Raw genomic sequence first — 19822 nt, forward strand, 5'->3', positions numbered from 1 at the left:
GCGGCCCGTTCCCTTAAGGCTTGAGGGCGCCCCTGGCTGTATTCGCTTCTGTACGCTTCACTGTTTTCAGCCGCTCCCATATCTATGCCCGCGTCTACGCAACCGACGCCGGGAACGTAAATGTTGTTGTTTATATCGCTGTCCCACTAGATGGAGCTCGGGGATACACACGGGCGAGATTCCAGGGGCCTTGATTGCCCGTTTATCAGATGAGGTCCTGAGCGCAGTTGAATAAAAGGGTCTAATGCTCAGGTGGCGCCTTGCGTACCACCTGCCCGTGATGACGCTCAGGGACTATTCCGTGGTTTCAGTTGTTCCCGTGCCCCGTGCCTACCCTGGATACCCCATGCGTGTGATTGCTTATTGTTACACGACCAGCTAACTCCTCCTCACATCCTTAGCGTGTGGTCACCTAGGGATGGCTTGAGGGGGATTGCCATTCGTTATCTACCTCATATCTTTCTATTATTATTACTATTATTTAGGGACACGTTTTATAGGTTGCATTTCTTTCCTGTGATTGTTATTGTTTAGTATTTGTGTGATTGTTGCATTTTTGTTTATTGTTTACTGTTTGTTTTATTGTTGCATTTCGTTGTTATTATTAGGGTTTGGTGTTAGTTTTGTTGTTGGTTGTTGTTATTTGTTTTTTGTATTATTGTATGCTTGTGGTATGTTTGTTTTTTGTGTATTACCTGCTGCCACTTTACTTGGTATCGTCTGTTCGCGATGTAAGGCCGGGGTGGATGCCACCCCCTAGGTGGGGTGTGTATGGCATACCCATGTCTGAAGCATGGGTGGCGTTTCTCCCACGTGGTTTCCCCATACACCCGGTCCAGCGACTTATTTTAGTCCCATACTCATGGTTGTTTGTTTTTATGATTGTTTTGCCTTCTTTCTGTTACTTCTAAAAGTGTTATAATGATAGTCCCGCGCTGGAGTCCTATCCCTCGTATCCCTAATGAGTAAAAGTCGTCTTGCGACGACTTGAGGGGGATATGTTGGGCAAAATAACCTGCTGAGCACATCACATGTACATTATAAATATAGCTAACTCCTACCCCAGCCTGATCAGCACATCACATGGCAGTCACCTTACAATAGTCAACTCTTAACGCCTGATGAGCACAACACATGGCAGTCACATTCAACTTTTAAACACATAACACACACATGATAACATAGTCAGGTCGAGGCCAGAGCTAAGGCCCCATTTCTCCGCCAGGCAAATGGTAAACACTCAGACAATGCACTGTTTCATCCTCAGAACGGGAGGGCCACAAACAGGAGACTCTTTGAGGCGCTCCCCCATCAGGAAGAACACGAGGAGATACACTAGGGCCTGAGAGCCAAGGTCACGCAAAGCACTGTTTCATCCTCAGAACGGGAGGGCCACAATCAGGAGACTCTTTGAGGCGCTCCCCCATCAGGAAGAACACGAGAAGATACACTAGGGCCTGAGAGCCAAGGTCACGCAAAGACACACAGAACCACATACGTCTCAAACGCACACACCTCACCAAGAGGAAGATACAGCATAAGAGTGTGTCACACAGGGACTCTTCCCCTTCTTCTGAAGCAGACCTTCCACGGAGGCGAAGCTCTGGACGAACCATCAGCGCTGATTAGGGACTTAGACATATTCGATTTCTCACGCTTTATGACTCTGTATAACCGTTGCCACTTTACTTAATAAATCCAAGGTCCTCGTGCCGATAGACTTTATTACCTCTCCGTCTCATTTTATCTGGTCCAGTAACTAGACAGACCGTTTTTCCCTTCAGCTGCCATTCAGAATGCATTGGTTTACATTTCGTTCTGTGTAGCACTAAAAAAGTCGGACAATCGTAATCTGGGACACGATTCAATAGATTAATAACGTTTGTGCACATGAGCACGAAATCGCGTGATACCGGGTTGAATAAACAATGGGAAAGCAAAGAAATGAGATGACAATATAACAAGAGATGTGCGAGTGTGTTCATCCCTCCCGGGGTGAATCCTTTCCCTGGCGCTCTGTGAACATCCATCTTGTGCTGGTCTTCCAATAAGACCTTATGAAAATTGCCAGTAAAACTTATTGGACCAAGATGCTTAACTGTATTTCTGAGGTGAGTTAGAGCAGAGGTATGTCTCACAGTAATGCCTACCTGTCACCTGGACCACCAATTACCTTAAAAGGTTCCATACCAACCATACAGAATGGATCTCTAGTGTGTGTGTGTGTGTGTGTGTGTGTGTGTGTGTGTGTGTGTGTGTGTGTGTGTGTGTGTTTATGTGTGTGTGTGTGTGTGTGATGAGGAGGGTCTGTGTGAGTGTATGTGAGTGTCATAAGTGGGAAAACATGTGATTGTTTGTGTGTGTGTGTGTGTCTTTGTGTGTGTGTGTGTGTATGTATGTTTGTGTGTGTGTGTCTAAGTTGAAATGCTGTGTCAGCACAAATATAAGCTAGATTTATGCTCACTTGACAGGCACACATTTTGGCCCAAGCTCTCTTGAACCAGCAGACACACACACACACCACACACACACACACACACACACACACACACACACACACACGCACACATGCACTATTTCTATGGTCGTATATGTTTATATCTTTATCCATATAAATCTCTGCTCTCTTTCTATCCCTCAATATGTCTTATATATCTGGGGCCGTATTCACAAAGCATTTTATCTTACCGCTAGGAGTGCTCCTAACTCGCGCTAAAACATTTTACGTAGGAGTTTTTTCTTAAAAGTTATTCACAAAGCCGCTGAGACCTACTCTTACTAAGGATAAATCACAAAGAGTGAACTAAGAGTGACGCGCCGTTGCTATGGATTACGTCAATTCTCGTGCACGAGTTTAGAAGCAGTCAGTTCGGTGATTGGTTGTTCAGACGAGCCCACTGAATCACCGAAAAACAAGGAAATAGCCTAAGCTAGAAATGAATTCCTATTAAGTAGTTATAGTGCAGTTAGCAGAATACACGCATGATGACAATTTTGTGCAGACCACGATAATGACGTTGTAGCCTGCACGTTCAAGAGAGAGAGAAAGCAAACAATAAAAATACGTAAAATCTAAAAGAAAATAAATGTTACGAACTACCCAAGTGTTGACTGATTTGTGCCAAGGTGTTTGCCTAAAATGTGTTTTCAAAGTGATCCCTAAATGCCAGTCCACTCGGTTCCACACGGCCAAATTCCTTGTAATGTTGATCGCCATCATCATCATCATCATCATCATCGTCTGGCTGTGGAATGTTCCTCCGCTTGCAAAGGTTGTGTAGAATGGCACATACAGTGATTACTGTGCTTGCCCTCTCTGGGGTGAGGCGTATTTCGCCGTGGAGGACATGAAACCGACGTTTCATCTGCCCAATTCCTCTCTCCACAACATTTCGTGTATGTTTGTGTGCTCGCAAAGAGCCAATACGATGTGTTTTACGCATAGGACTAAGCGTAATCTGCGTAATCACTTACATGTTACACTTTAACTGTGCTCCCGGTTGTGGATTGAGGTAGGGTGTCTAGAGCCACGTCTTGCATGGATAGTCACTGTCACCCAGCAAGTGACACCCAACTCCTACATCTCAAAAAGCTGCCTCAGACCGCTCACCATTAAAATGCGCGAATCATGGGTAGCTGAAGATCCAGGCCACTTTGCAACAACATCCAGTAGGCTATGTTAAAATTTGCATCAAAAACAACCTGCGTGTTGATGGAATGCACTTTCTTCCTATTGACGAACACGTCCTCGTCTTTTGATGGCGCAATTATTTTTATTTTTTATAAGTTATATATATTTTTTTATAATTTATAATTTTTATAACATTTTATTTCGGGACTAATCGGATTATTCCTGTTAGTCGGGGATGTTATTGCATCGCTCATTAACTCCACAATAAGTTGAATACCCTAACATTTCGTCTCGCAGGCATTTTAAGATTCTTTGTGAATAGGTCTTACTGAGTTAGGAGTCCTCTTGAGGACTTTTAAGCTCTCCTAGACTTAGGTGCTACTTTTAGTCCTAAAATACTTTGTGAATTGCTCTTAGTGAAAAAAGTTAGGAGTCCTAAATTTAAGAGTGACACGCCCATTATTTTTAGGAGTTACTCCTAAATTCGCCAGTTAGGACCTACTTTTAGCCCTAAGATCCTTTGTGAATACGGCCCCTGACTTCTATCTCTATATGTCTTTCAGTCTGTCTATCTATCTATCTATCTATCTATCTATCTATCTATCTATGTCTGTCAGTATGTCTATCCATCTATATATCTACCAATCTATCTATTCATCTATCTATTCCTATATGTCTATATCTCTCTGTATGTCTGTCTTTCTCTCTCTCTCTTTGTCTGTCTGTCTGTCTGCTTGTCTGTCTGTCTGTCTATATGTCGGTCTGTCTGTCTATATATCGGTCTATCTGGCTCTTTCCCTCCCTCTTCGTCTGTCTGTCTATATCTATCTATCTATCTATCTATCTATCTATCTATCTATCTATCTATCTATCTATCTATCTATCTATCTATCTATCTATCTATCTATCTATCTATCTATCTATCTATCTATCTATCTATCTATCCAATCTATCTGCTTTATTCCTCAGTATGTTTGTCAGTCGAACTGTCTATTCTGTCCCATATCCATATCTCACATCTATTATAGATTTCTTTACATAAGATAAACAGGATGACAACAATTTACCAACTGCATAGAGATGTGAAGTAGTTAATCATTGATTCCGTCTGTGGTGAAACATGGTAGTGTTGTTTACAGTAAACGCTAGGATTATGCATTTTTATTCTTGGAAGACCAGCCATTGTGTAAATAGAATAAAGTCATCACAACCTGGGCTTCTGGCTCACAGTGCTTTCAAATCAGAGGATGGTTTCAACAACTCCTAGCATCCTAAACATGGAGTAGAGTCTCTCTCTCCCTGTCAATATCTCCATGTACATCTCACTCTGATCTCTGCTCTCCTTGATGTCTCTCTCCCCCGCTCCCACTGTCTCTCTGTCTGACTGACCTTCTATCCAGACAGACAGACTGACATGTAGACAGACAGACAGACTAGCAGGTAGACAGACACGATAAATTATTGTGAGGCACTAAAAGAGCTCTGATAAAAACAGACAACCCTCTTCAACTGTTTTTACATAGCTGTGCTTAAACATATCATGAGCTGGGGGATAATCATCATTAGTCAATATCTCCCTGCCCCATTGACCGGGTCAACACAGAATCCCAGACTGCAGTCAGACACCATCTGAAGTCATTATATCCATAAATCATTATATCTACTCCACCTGGGGCCGTATTCACAAAGCATTTTATCTTACCGCTAGGAGTGCTCCTAACTCGCGCTAAAACATTTTACGTAGGAGTTTTTTCTTAAAAGTTATTCACAAAGCCGCTGAGACCTACTCTTACTAAGGATAAATCACAAAGAGTGAACTAAGAGTGACGCGCCGTTGCTATGGATTACGTCAATTCTCGTGCACGAGTTTAGAAGCGGTCAGTTCGGTGATTGGTTGTTCAGACGAGCCCACTGAATCACCGAAAAACAAGGAAATAGCCTAGGCTAGAAATGAATTCCTATTAAGTAGTTATAGTGCAGTTAGCAGAATACACGCATGATGACAATTTTGTGCAGACCACGATAATGACGTTGTAGCCTGCACGTTCAAGAGAGAGAGAAAGCAAACAATACAAATACGTAAAATCTAAAATAAAATAAATGTTACGAACTACCCAAGTGTTGACTGATTTGTGCCAAGGTGTTTACCTAAAATGTGTTTTCAAAGTGATCCCTAAATGCCTGTCCACTCGGTTCCACACGGCCAAATTCCTTGTAATGTTGATCGCCATCATCATCATCATCATCATCATCATCATCGTCTGGCTGTGGAATGTTCCTCCGCTTGCAGAGGTTGTGTAGAATGGCACATCCAGTGATTAGCCTACTGTGCTTGCCCTCTCTGGGGTGAGGCGTATTTCGCCGTGGAGGACATGAAACCGACGTTTCATCTGCCCAATTCCTCTCTCCACAACATTTCGTGTATGTGTGTGTGCTCGCAAAGAGCCAATACGATGTGTTTTACGCATAGGACTATACGTAATCTGCGTAATCACTTACATGTTACACTTTAACTGTGCTCCCGGTTGTGGATTGAGGTAGGGTGTCTAGAGCCACGTCTTGCATGGATAGTCACTGTCACCCAGCAAGTGACACCCAACTGGTACATCTCAAAAAGCTGCCTCAGACGGCTCACCATTAAAATACGCGAATCATGGGTAGCTGAAGATCCAGGCCACTTTGCAACAACATCCAGTAGGCTATGTTAAAATTTGCATCAAAAACAACCTGCGTGTTGATGGAATGCACTTTCTTCCTATTGACGAACACGTCCTCGTCTTTTGATGGCGCAATTATTTTTATTTTTTATAAGTTATATATATTTTTTTATAATTTATAATTTTTATAACATTTTATTTCGGGACTACTCGGATTATTCCTGTTAGTCGGGGATGTTATTGCATCGCGCATTAACTCCACAATAAATTGAATACCCTAACATTTCGTCTTGCAGGCATTTTAAGATTCTTTGTGAATAGGTCTTACTGAGTTAGGAGTCCTCTTGAGGACTTTTAAGCTCTCCTAGACTTAGGTGCTACTTTTAGTCCTAAAATACTTTGTGAATTGCTCTTAGTGAAAAAAGTTAGGAGTCCTAAATTTAAGAGTGACACGCCCATTATTTTTAGGAGTTACTCCTAAATTCGCCAGTTAGGACCTACTTTTAGCCCTAAGATCCTTTGTGAATACGGCCCCTGATGTCAAACCCATCCTAGCAACTTAGCTCTTCCTTTCTTTTCATATTTGCAGTCGGTTGCATTTGGAGATGAGGCTGGTCGTGTTTGAACTACAACTGAACTCCTCATCATATAAGAAGATTAAAGACACACAATGTGTTTCATTTACCTTTATGGAGAGAGAGAGAGAGAGAGAGAGAGAGAGAGAGAGAGAGAGGAGAGAGAGAGAGAGAGAGAGGAGAGAAAGAAAGAGATAAAGAGAGAGTGAGTGAGTGAGAGTGTGTGTGTGTGTGTGTGTGTGTGTGTGTGTGTGTGTGTGTGTGTGTGTGTGTGTGTGTGTGTGTGTGTGTGTGTGTGTGTGTGTGTGTGCGTGTGTGTGTGTGTGTGTGTGTGTTGGTTTGTTTGTTTACTAAAACCTTGGACATGCTATAGAGAAGCCAACACTTGAGTTGAGAGAAGGCTCTAAGTCGGCGGGGTCCAAGTGAATAAAAAGACAATAATCTCAATGAGTGTCTCCGGGGATGTGCTTGCGTTAGTGATGCATGGACCAGCCTCTGTGTGCAGGTCAGGGCCCTGGTGAACCCACCCCCTCATTGACTTCCTGTCAAGATCTGGCCCGAGGGTGCAGAGGCCGCTCTACAGCTTGGGTTTCAGCGCACAGACTGGAGTCTGTTCGCCACCAATGCCACCTCTGACTCTCAGCTGGACATTGAGACATATACCTCCTCTGTTCTGGAATATATTAATAAAGGCGTAAATGATGTCACAACTCATAAGCAGATCAAGATATACCCCAATCAGAAGCCTTGGATGAACAAGGACGTCCGTCTACTGTTAAAGGCCCGCGACATTGCTTTTCGATCCGGCAACGAAGAAGCCTACAGCACATCCAGGGCTAACCTGAAAAGGGGAATACGGACCGCCCAACACAGCCACAAACTACGGATTGAAGAACACTTCAATAACTCAGACCCCCGACGTATGTGGCAAGGAATACAGGCCATCACAGACTACAGAAGAGCAAACTCAACCCCCCTTACCACCACTACTGACTTTGCTAACAAGCTTAATCACTTTTATGCCCGCTTTGACCGTGACAACAGCACTACGCCTGTCAAAACTACCCCACCACCTGGCGAACAACCCCTCAGATTCACTGCCTCTGACGTGCAGTCAGTGCTGATCAGGGTGAATGTAAGGAAGGCAGCTGGCCCGGATGGCATCCCTGGGCGCGTGTGGAGAACGTGCGCTGAGCAACTATCTGGAGTCTTCACCAACATATTTAACCTGTCACTGGCCCAGGCTGTTGTTCCCGTGTGCCTCAAGACCACCACCATCGTCCCCGTGCCCAAGCAATCTAACCCAGCGTGTCTGAATGACTATCGACCAGTAGCATTGACCCCCATCATCACCAAGTGTCTTGAGAAGCTAATCTTAGCTCACCTCAAGCCCAGCCTTCCTCCTGCATTAGACCCCCACCAGTATGCATACCGTGCCAACAGATCGACTGAGGATGCCATATTCACAGCCCTTCACTCTGCCCTCACCCACCTGGACAATAGCAATTGCTATGCTAGGTTGCTATTCATCGACTTCAGCTCAGCTTTCAACACAATCATACCATCTGATCTGATCATGAAATTACACAAGCTTGGCATCAGCATATCCACCTGCAACTGGATACTGGACTTTCTGATCAACAGACCACAGACGGTGAGGTTAAACAACCTCTCCTCCACTACACTGCCTCTACATACTGGTGTGCCACAAGGGTGCATGCTCAGCCCCTTACTGTACACCCTCTTCACCTATGACTGCTCCCCCATTCACAACTCCAACTCCATCATCAAATTCGCAGACGACGCAACAGTGCTCGGCCTGATCAGGAATAATGATGAATCAGCCTACAGGGAGGAAGTCCTGCACTTGGCAGCTTGGTGCGCTAGTAACAATCTTGTGCTCAACACCACCAAAACCAAAGAACTCATTGTTGACTTTCGGAAATCAAAGGCAAGCATACACTCACCCATTCACATCAACGGGGCTGAAGTGGAACGGGTCACCAACTTCAAGTTTCTGGGTGTCCATATTTCACAAGACCTCTCCTGGTCACTCAACACCTCCACTCTGATCAAGAAAGCTCAACAACGCCTCTTCTTCCTCAGAAAACTGAAAAAAGCTGGATTCTCCCCTCAGATCCTCCGGAACATCTACCGCTGCACCGTTGAGAGCATCCTCACCAACTGCTTCACGGTGTGGTATGGTAACTGCACTATGGCTGATAGGAAAGCCCTACAGCGAGTCGTTAAAACTGCTCAGAAAATAATTGGCGCATCACTCCCTGCCCTCACTGATCTTCATCATTCACGGTGTCTGCAACGTGCAAACAAAATCATCAAGGACCACACACACCCCAGTCATGCCCTGTTCTCTCTCCTCCCGTCCGGGAGACGTTACAGGAGCCTCAGGAGTCGCACCAGCAGGCTCAGAAACAGCTTTTTCCACAACACTACAACACTGCTCAACACAAAGACCCTACACTAGCCCCCCCCCCCTGTTCTTGAACATGGACTATGGTCAGTCTGACTACCTCAAACCACCTATGCACTTTACCTATGCACTTTACTATTAATGAAGATCAACTGTATTAACTGTATTAACCATTTATGTATTACTGCACTTTATATTCAGCTGCTATCTGCTATCTGTGTTCTATGTATTATTATTATTCTTATAGCGCTGCTTTAACAAAAACGTTTTATTGATTGCACTACTGGTTAGAGGCTAAACTGCATTTCGTTGTACTGGTTGTCCTTACTTGTGCAATGACAATAAAGTTGAATCGAATCTAATCAGCTGTCGCACAGTTCACAAGCTTAGCAGCTCCTCAGTATCACATGGAGCCTCCTCGTCTCCTGGAAATCAACAAACAATGTTTTTATCTCTAATATGAACAAAAACAAAGAACTGCACTGTTGAGAGTTGGAAACGTTGGCCACCTCAGGGGACCTGATCACTAGACCGTAGTCAGTTTCATTGTTTCTATGTTCAAACCGTGTTCCTGTCCTCAAACCCATCGTGTTGGGTGTTTGCCTGAAGCAGAGATCACTCTCTTGACAAATCTGGTCATTAGCATGGTATTTTGCCTAGCGGTTAGCCTAGTAGTGAGCCTAGCCGCAGGTCAAGCATAATCGTTCTAGAGGGAAAGGTAAACGATCAATACCATGACCAAATTTCCAAAACGTTGGTAGCCTTTGTCGAACAAAAACGGGCAGAAGAAAAAAACGACAGTGTTACGCCTTGTTTTTTTCAAAAACGGGCAGAAGAAAAAAACGACAGTGTTACCACTTATGTTTTTTTCAAAAACGGGCAGAAGAAAAAAACGACAGTGTTACCCCTTATGTTTTTTTCAAAAACGGCCAGAAAAAAACGACAGTGTTACCCCTTATGTTTTTTTCAAAAACAGGCAGAAAAAAACGACAGTGTTACCCCTTGTTTTTTTCAAAAACGGGCAGAAAAAAACGACAGTGTTACGCCTTGTTTTTTTCAAAAACGGGCAGAAGAAAACGACAGGGTTACCCCTTGTTTTTTTCAAAAACGGCCAAAAGAAAACGACAGTGTTACCCCTTATGTTTTTTTCAAAAACGGCCAGAAAAAAACGACAGTGTTACCCCTTATGTTTTTTTCAAAAACGGCCAGAAAAAAACGACAGTGTTACCCCTTGTTTTTTTCAAAAACGGGCAGAAGAAAAAAACGACAGTGTTACCCCTTATGTTTTTTTCAAAAAAGGCCAGAAAAAAAAGACAGTGTTAGGGCCTGTGTCCACCAAAAGCGTTTTTAAAAGACGGAGCGCCGGTCTGCAATGCATTCTCTATGGCAGGACGCGCAAGCAGCGCGCCTTTTAAAAAGCCGGCCGGAGCGTTTAAACGCTCCACGCGCCTCGCGCTTTTAGACGCGCGCCCCCGTTGAAAAAAGTTGAACTTTTGAAGAAAAGCGCTTCACGTCATCGGCGCTTTTTTTGAACGACCAATCAAAATCGAGGATGAGGCAAGGCTAAAAGTATAAACCGAACTCAAACTGAAACAAACTGAAACATGTCGGACGAAAGCTTGATAACAGCTGTGAGTGTCCGGTCCTGTACGACCTCACGTTGAAGGCCTACCACGACCTAACAAAACGCAACCAGGCCTGGCGAGACATTTCATCTATGCTGGGCGTTACAGGTGAGAATTATTTATTAATTATTTATATTATTATCATGTTTAATAATGATATTATCGCATTTAACTATTAGCCGTTAGGTACAAACTGCCACCCAAACTTGGCAGTTAGTATTAACGTTTACTTGGCAGTTAGTATTAACGTTTACTTGGCAGTTAGTATTAACGTTAACTTGGCAGTTCGTATTAACGTTACTGATAGGTAGGCTTGATATTAACCTTGTAGGTTGTGTGAATTGCTAATTTTAGAGACATAATCTTGTATCAACAGCTGAAGTGTCCCGCAAGAAATGGAAGTACTTGCGGGATAAATATTTGAGGGAGAGGAAGGCAGAGAGGGACAGGAAGAAAAGTGGGGCCGGTGCCACCTCTTTCAAGAGGTGGAAGTATATGGCGATCATGGGCTTCCTGGAGCTCCATGTGAAGGAGAGGGTATCTTCTAGTAATATGGAGCAGGGAGATTATAGCCGGCAGGAAATAGCACCGGAGATCTTGGCCCTGCTAGCGCCCAGTATGTCTCCCCAACGAGAGGTAGGCCTATAACAAAAGCTATAGTAGCCTAAAACATATGCTAAAAACATACCCTAACATACTAGTGTTCTTAAGGTTTTTGTTGGGTGAAGCCAGATGCAGAGATATTTATAAGTATTCACCATTTTAATTTGCACATTTTAAACAAACAAATGTATGCTTTCTTTCACAGGTGGTGGCTCAAAGTGAAGAGGAGATATCTCCTCCCTCTCCCAGCCTATCAGAGTCCGCTGTGGACACCTCTCCTCCATCTCCTCCCACTACCTCTACGGTGACTCTGGTCACACCGCTGCGTCCTGTACCTCCACCACCACGCAGGAGACAGCTGGAGCAGCCGCTGTCTGTGTTCCAGCAATCAATCCTGTCCTCCCTCGAAAAAGAAAAGGAGAATACACCGGCTCTGGAGGAGGATGAGCATTTTATGCTCAGCCTCGTCCCATCATTGAGGAGGCTGTCCAACCAGAAAAAGGCCCAGGCGCGCATGAGGATGCAGCAGGTCCTTTATGATGTGGAGTTTGGAGAGTAATTAATTTGTAATCATTTTCTATTTAGATTTAGTTTTAAGATTTAACATTTTTTTAAATGTGTAAATAAAATTTGCAATCAGTTTCTATTTAGATTTAGTTTAAGCTTTAAGATTTTTTTAAATGTGTCAATAAAATTTGTAATCAGTTTCTATTTAGATTTAGTACAAGCTATAAGAAATGTTTCAAATGTGTACATACTATCTTGGAATCATTTTCTATTTAGATTTAGTACAAGCTATAAGAAATGTTTCAAATGTGTACATAATATCTTGGAATCATTTTCTATTTAGATTTAGTACAAGCTATAAGAAATGTTTCAAATGTGTACATACTATCTTGGAATCATTTTCTATTTAGATTTAGTACAAGCTATAAGAAATGTTTCAAATGTGTACATACTATCTTGGAATCATTTTCTAATGAATCAGTTAATTAAACATTTTAATGCTAAGACAATGTTGTTTTGTTTTCATTAAATTAGGTAGTAGATACATAATGAATGCTCTGATGATGATGAAGGTGTTAAAGGTGTGTTTTTGTCTTCAGAAGTAATCCAGCATACAACATGAATGTTAGATTGATTTAAGAAATTGTATTATTAGTTTTGGTTTTTCGCCTTTTTTGATTTAAATATATACAAAATGATAAAAAAACATATCATTATATACAAAATGATAAACTAAATTCCATCCTGCCATGTCACTCGACCAGGCAGAGATGAAAAATAGCAGTTGAAGGTCTCCCTCACTGCGATCGCTTCCCTGGAGGCGTTGTTGCTGCCGACCCTGGGGATGCTCTGAACTGCACCCTGTAATGGCACAGTTGGAGTGCGGGGGCCATCCTCTCCCTCACCATCCCAACGCATGTAGTTGTGGAGGATACAGGTGGCTTTCACGGCGCTCTCTGCCACCTCTGGAGACACGCCGAGAACCCTCCTGTAGAGCCTCCACTGGTTGGCGAGGATGCCAAAGGCGCACTCCACAATCCTCCGGGCGTGGGACAGCCGAAAATTGAAAATCCTCCGCTCTCCCCCCAGGTTTTGGCCAGGGTAGGGCCGCAGGAGGTTCCTCCGCAGAGGAAAAGCCTCATCCCCAATGAATACATGCGGCTGGGGTCCCAGATGGTCTGCTCCAGGTAGGGGTCGATCAGGTGGAAGGTCCAGGTTCCCCAGCCGCAGAGCAGTGCCAAAGGCCGAAGACGAGAGCGTGCCTCCATCACTGCTCCTGCCGTAGGCCCCCACATCCACGACCCTAAAGCGATAGCGGGCATCCACCACCGCCAGAAGGACGATGGAGAATGCCCCCTTATAATTAAAATACTGGCTGCCAGTAGACGGTGGGGCCTGTATAACCACATGTTTGCCGTCTATGGCGCCGAGGCAGTTGGGGAAGTCTGCCAGCTTCTCGTAGTCCCCAGCTATCTTCCTCCAGTCCTCTGCCCCTGGCACAGGCATGTATGTGGAGACCATACACTGCCATATGGCCTCACACACACTCTTCACGATCCTCGCCACAGTGCAGAACCCCACCCTGTAGCTGAAGGCTATGGACCTGTAGGAGTCTCCAGTTGACAGGTACCTGCAACATAAACAAAGATAGCCTACATTATCTTCAGTTAATTAGAAAACAAAAAAGAACTGCACAGCTGCTAATAAAGGTTTGCCTTCTTATTAATTAAATATGAAAACTTTTAATTAATTTAATTTATTGAATTAATAAGAAGCCAAACCGTTAACTCCTGTTAACTCCTATCGACCTAACGTCAGTTGGTATTTAACGTTAGGTCTATAGACCTAACGTTAAATACCAACTGTTGTGTTCATTAACAAAGACACATTTCAGTTTATGCTACTCACCTCAGACAGACTCGCTATTTAGTTGACTCAACTCCTGTTTATGTCTAAACAATATAGGCTATATATTGTTTAGACATAAACAGGAGTTGAGTCAACTAAATAAAAATTAAAACTAAATTGGTACAGTTGGTAATTAACGTTAGGTCTATAGACCTAACGTCAGTTGGTATTTAACGTTAGGTCTATAGACCTAACGTTAAATACCAACTGTTGTGTTCATTTACAAAGACACATTTCAGTTTATGCTACTCACCTCAGACAAATGCAAAGCCGTTGGGCGGGACTGATGCTCTCCCTATAATTGGTCTTCATCTTTGCAATGGTCGGCCCAATAAACGTTAACACTCCTTCAAACTGCTGCCGGTTGAGTCTAAAATAGACCTTGAAGCGATCCTCGTCCAGGCGGAGCTCTTGGCACAGCCGGTGATATTCCCCGTACTGCCCCCTGCCACGATTAATATTGTGGACCCATACTCTCCTCCGGGCAACCACGACAGGCGCAGGGGGATCGTCCGCAACCTCCGCTGCCACGGCAAGAAGCGCTATCACTCTCGGATTCATTTCGCAAATTGTAGGAGTAACCGGACGTTCAGGTGTCAGATGCCATATGATGGAGCCAACAGATAAAAGCTGTGTATCTATGGATACAAGCGATGACGCGTATTTAATGACGTAAACGAAAAACGCTTCGTGCGTCTTTTTTGAGCGGCGCGCACAAACGCGTTGAAAGCAGTGCACGGAGCGCTCCGTCTTTTAAAAACGCTTTTGGTGGACACAGGCCCTTACCCCTTATGTTTTTTTCAAAAACGGCCAGAAAAAAACGACAGTGTTACCCCTTATGTTTTTTTCAGAAACGGCCAGAATAAAACGACAGTGTTACCCCTTATGTTTTTTTCAAAAACGGGCAGAAGAAAAAAACGACAGTGTTACCCCTTGTTTTTTTCAAAAACGGGCAGAAGAAAAAAACGACAGTGTTACCACTTATGTTTTTTTCAAAAACGGGCAGAAGAAAAAAACGACAGTGTTACCCCTTATGTTTTTTTCAAAAACGGCCAGAAAAAAACGACAGTGTTACCCCTTGTTTTTTTCAAAGACACTGTCGTTTTTTACAGCCCGTTTTTTACCCCTTATGTTTTTTTTACCCCTTATGTTTTTTTCAAAAACGGGCAGAAAAAAACGACAGTGTTACCCCTTATGTTTTTTCCAAAAACGGCCAGAAAAAAACGACAGTGTTACCCCTTATGTTTTTTTCAAAAACGGGCAGAAAAAAACGACAGTGTTACCCCTTATGTTTTTTTCAAAAACGGGCAGAAGAAAAAAACGACAGTGTTACCCCTTGTTTTTTTCAAAAACGGGCAGAAGAAAAAAACGACAGTGTTACCACTTATGTTTTTTTCAAAAACCGGCGGAAAAAAACGACAGTGTTACCCCTTGTTTTTTTCAAAAACGGGCAGAAAAAAACGACAGTGTTACCCCTTAAGTTTTTTTCAAAAACGGGCAGAAGAAAAAAACGACAGTGTTACCCCTTATGTTTTTTTCAAAAACGGGCAAAAAAAAAAACGACTGTGTTACCCCTTATGTTTTTTTCAAAAACGGCCAGAAAAAAACGACAGTGTTAGGGCCCGTGTCCACCAAAAGCCTTTTTAAAAGACGGAGCGCTCCGTGAACTGCTTTCAACGCGTTTGTGCGCGCCGCTCAAAAAAAGACGCACGAAGCGTTTTTCGTTTACGTCATTAAATACGCGTCATCGCTTGTATCCATAGATTCACAGCTTCTATCTGTTGGCTCCATCATATGGCATCTGACACCTGAACGTCCTCTCTGGTTACTCCTACAATTTGCGAAATGAATCGAAGATTAATAGCGCTTCTTGCCGTGGCAGCGGAGGTTGCGGACGATCCCCCTGCGCCTGTCGTGGTTGCCCGGAGGAGAGTGTGGGTCCACAGTATTAATCGTGGTAGGGGGCAGTACGGGGAATACCACTGGCTGTGTCAAGAGCTCCGCCTGGACGAGGATCGCTTCAAGGTCTATTTCAGACTCAACCGGCAGCAGTTTGAAGGAGTGTTAACATTTATTGGGCCGACCATCGCCAAGAAGAACACCAATTATAGGGAGAGCAACCCAACGGCTTTGCATTTGTCTGAGGTGATTTGTCTGAGGGTCGGCAGCAACAACGCTTCCAGGGAAGCGGTCGCAATGAGGGAGACCTTCAACCGCTATTTTTCATCTCTGCCTGGTCGAGTGACTTGGCAGGATGGAATTTAGTTTATAATTTTTGTCTATATTTAAATCAAAAAAGGCGAAAAACCAAAACTAATAATACAATTTCTTAAATCAATCCAACATTCATGTTGCATGCTGGATTACTTCTGAAGACAAAAACACACCTTTAACACCTTCATCATCATCAGAGCATTCATTATCCTACTACTACCCAATGTAATGAAAACAAAACAACATTGTCTTAGCATTTAAATGTTTAATTAACTGATTCATTGGAAAATTATTCCAAGATATTATGTACACATTTGAAACATTTCTTATAGCTTGTACTAAATCTAAATAGAAAATTATTCCAAGATATTATGTACACATTTGAAACATTTCTTATAGCTTGTACTAAATCTAAATAGAAAATGATTCCAAGATATTATGTACACATTTGAAACATTTCTTATAGCTTGTACTAAATCTAACTAGAAACTGATTACAAATTTTATTTACACATTTAAAAAAATGTTAAATCTTAAAACTAAATCTAAATAGAAAATGATTACAAATTAATTACTCTCCAAACTCCACATCATAAAGGACCTGCTGCATCCTCATGCGCGCCTGGGCCTTTTTCTGGTTGGACAGCCTCCTCAATGATGGGACGAGGCTGAGCATAAAATGCTCATCCTTGTCCACAGCCATTGTATTCTCCTTTTCTTTCTGGATGGAGGACAGGATTGATTTCTGGAACGCAGACAGCGGCTGCTCCAGCTGTCTCCTGCGTGGTGGTGGAGGTACAGGACGCAGCGGTGTGACCAGAGTCACCGTAGAGGTAGTGGGAGGAGATGGAGGAGAGGTGTCCACAGCGGACTCTGATAGGCTGGGAGAGGGAGGAGATATCTCCTCTTCACTTTGAGCCACCACCTGTGAAAGAAAGCATACATTTGTTTGTTTAAAATGTGCAAATTAAAATGGTGAATACTTATAAATATCTCTGCATCTGGCTTCACCCAACAAAAACCTTAAGAACACTAGTATGTTAGGGTATGTTTTTAGCATATGTTTTAGGCTACTATAGCTTTTGTTATAGGCCTACCTCTCGTTGGGGAGACATACTGGGCGCTAGCAGGGCCAAGATCTCCGGTGCTATTTCCTGCCGGCTATAATCTCCCTGCTCCATATTACTAGAAGATACCCTCTCCTTCACATGGAGCTCCAGGAAGCCCATGATCGCCATATACTTCCACCTCTTGAAAGAGGTGGCACCGGCCCCACTTTTCTTCCTGTCCCTCTCTGCCTTCCTCTCCCTCAAATATTTATCCCGCAAGTACTTCCATTTCTTGCGGGACACTTCAGCTGTTGATACAAGATTATGTCTCTACAATTAGCAATTCACACAACCTACAAGGTTAATATCAAGCCTACCTATCAGTAACGTTAATACGAACTGCCAAGTTAACGTTAATACTAACTGCCAAGTAAACGTTAATACTAACTGCCAAGTACGGGTGGCAGTTTGTACCTAACGGCTAATAGTTAAATGCGATAATATCATTATTAAACATGATAATAATATAAATAATTAATAAATAATTCTCACCTGTAACGCCCAGCATAGATGAAATGTCTCGCCAGGCCTGGTTGCGTTTTGTTAGGTCGTGGTAGGCCTTCAACGTGAGGTCGTACAGGACCGGACACTCGCTCACAGCTGTTATCAAGCTTTCGTCCGACATGTTTCAGTTTGTTTCAGTTTGAGTTCGGTTTATACTTTTAGCCTTGCCTCATCCTCGATTTTGATTGGTCGTTCAAAAAAAGCGCCGATGACGTGAAGCGCTTTTCTTCAAAAGTTCAACTTTTTTCAACGGGGGCGCGCGTCTAAAAGCGCGAGGCGCGTGGAGCGTTTAAACGCTCCGGCCGGCTTTTTAAAAGGCGCGCTGCTTGCGCGTCCTGCCATAGAGAATGCATTGCAGACCGGCGCTCCGTCTTTTAAAAACGCTTTTGGTGGACACAGGCCCTTACCCCTTATGTTTTTTTCAAAAACGGCCAGAAAAAAACGACAGTGTTACCCCTTATGTTTTTTTCAAAAACGGGCAGAAGAAAAAAATGACAGTGTTACCCCTTGTTTTTTTCAAAAACGGGCAGAAGAAAACGACAGTGTTACCCTTTATGTTTTTTTCAAAAACGGCCAGAAAAAAACGACAGTGTTACCCCTTATGTTTTTTTCAAAAACGGGCAGAAGAAAAAAACGACAGTGTTACCCCTTGTTTTTTTCAAAAACGGGCAGAAGAAAAAAACGACAGTGTTACCCCTTGTTTTTTTCAAAAACGGGCAGAAGAAAAAAACGACAGTGTTACCCCTTATGTTTTTTTCAAAAACGGGCAGAAGAAAAAAACGACAGTGTTACCACTTATGTTTTTTTCAAAAACGGGCAGAAGAAAAAAACGACAGTGTTACCCCTTATGTTTTTTTCAAAAACGGCCAGAAAAAAAAGACAGTGTTACCCCTTATGTTTTTTTCAAAAACGGGCAGAAAAAAACGACTGTGTTACGCCTTGTTTTTTTCAAAAACGGGCAGAAAAAAACGACAGTGTTACCCCTTGTTTTTTTCAAAAACGGCCAGAAAAAAACGACAGTGTTACCCCTTATGTTTTTTTCAAAAACGGGCAGAAGAAAAAAACGACAGTGTTACCCCTTGTTTTTTTCAAAAACGGGCAGAAGAAAAAAACGACAGTGTTACCCCTCATGTTTTTTTCAAAAACGGGCAGAAGAAAAAAACGACAGTGTTACCACTTATGTTTTTTTCAAAAACGGCCAGAAAAAAACGACAGTGTTACCCCTTATGTTTTTTTCAAAAACGGGCAGAAGAAAAAAATGACAGTGTTACCCTTTGTTTTTTTCAAAAACGGTTAGAAAAAAACGACAGTGTTACCCCTTATGTGTTTTTCAAAAACGGGCAGAAGAAAAAAACGACAGTGTTACCCCTTATGTTTTTTTCAAAAACGGGCAGAAGAAAAAAACGACAGTGTTACCACTTATGTTTTTTTCAAAAACGGGCAGAAGAAAAAAACGACAGTGTTACCCCTTATGTTTTTTTCAAAAACGGCCAGAAAAAAACGACAGTGTTACCCCTTGTTTTTTTCAAAGACACTGTCGTTTTTTTCAGCCCGTTTTTTACCCCTTATGTTTTTTTTCCCCCTTATGTTTTTTTCAAAAACGGGCAGAAAAAACGACAGTGTTACCCCTTATGTTTTTTTCAAAAACGGGCAAAAAAAAAAAACGACAGTGTTACCCCTTATGTTTTTTTCAAAAACGGCCAGAAAAAAACGACAGTGTTACCCCTTATGTTTTTTTCAAAAACGGGCAGAAAAAAACGACAGTGTTACCCCTTATGTTTTTTTCACAAACGGGCAGAAAAAAACGACAGTGTTACCCCTTATGTTTTTTTCAAAAACGGGCAGAAGAAAAAAACGACAGTGTTACCACTTATGTTTTTTTCAAAAACGGGCAGAAAAAAACGACAGGGTTACCCCTTGTTTTTTTCAAAAACGGCCAAAAGAAAACGACAGTGTTACCCCTTATGTTTTTTTCAAAAACGGCCAGACAAAAACGACAGTGTTACCCCTTATGTTTTTTTCAAAAACGGCCAGAAAAAAAAGACAGTGTTACCCCTTA

General features: G+C 42.7%; 2 protein-coding genes across 2 annotated transcripts; both read right to left on the reverse strand.

Moving 5' to 3' along the window:
- Nucleotides 1–12761: 12761 nt before the first annotated feature.
- LOC130401493 (uncharacterized) lies at nucleotides 12762–14498 on the reverse strand. The gene is made up of 2 exons (XM_056605301.1): nucleotides 14191–14498; nucleotides 12762–13659 (listed from the first exon to the last, which is right to left on the reverse strand). The coding sequence occupies exons 1-2, from the start codon at nucleotides 14496–14498 to the stop codon at nucleotides 12762–12764; spliced, it is 1206 nt and encodes a 401-aa protein (XP_056461276.1).
- A 1296-nt stretch (nucleotides 14499–15794) lies between these two features.
- Nucleotides 15795–18147, reverse strand: LOC130401494 (transcription factor Adf-1-like). Its single transcript, XM_056605302.1, has 4 exons — nucleotides 17752–18147; nucleotides 17248–17507; nucleotides 16726–17075; nucleotides 15795–15846 (listed from the first exon to the last, which is right to left on the reverse strand). The coding sequence occupies exons 1-4, from the start codon at nucleotides 17882–17884 to the stop codon at nucleotides 15795–15797; spliced, it is 795 nt and encodes a 264-aa protein (XP_056461277.1). The 5' UTR covers nucleotides 17885–18147.
- Between the last annotated feature and the right edge of the window lie 1675 nt (nucleotides 18148–19822).

The sequence above is a fragment of the Gadus chalcogrammus genome, chromosome 13, assembly GCF_026213295.1.
Source record: "Gadus chalcogrammus isolate NIFS_2021 chromosome 13, NIFS_Gcha_1.0, whole genome shotgun sequence".
NCBI classification, from domain to species: Eukaryota; Metazoa; Chordata; class Actinopteri; order Gadiformes; family Gadidae; genus Gadus; species Gadus chalcogrammus.

Bases quoted from the DNA above. Each gene is read 5' to 3' on its own strand.
- LOC130401493 (XM_056605301.1), bottom strand. From the start codon at position 14,498: ATGAATCCGAGAGTGATAGCGCTTCTTGCCGTGGCAGCGGAGGTTGCG. The intron at 13,660-14,190 runs GTGAGTAGCATA...TTTATGTTGCAG, and splicing joins CGGCTTTGCATTTGTCTGAG to GTACCTGTCAACTGGAGACT.
- LOC130401494 (XM_056605302.1), bottom strand. From the start codon at position 17,884: ATGTCGGACGAAAGCTTGATAACAGCTGTGAGCGAGTGTCCGGTCCTG. The intron at 17,076-17,247 runs GTAGGCCTATAA...TTTCTTTCACAG, and splicing joins GTATGTCTCCCCAACGAGAG to GTGGTGGCTCAAAGTGAAGA. The intron at 15,847-16,725 runs GTAATTAATTTG...CAACCACGACAG, and splicing joins TATGATGTGGAGTTTGGAGA to GCGCAGGGGGATCGTCCGCA.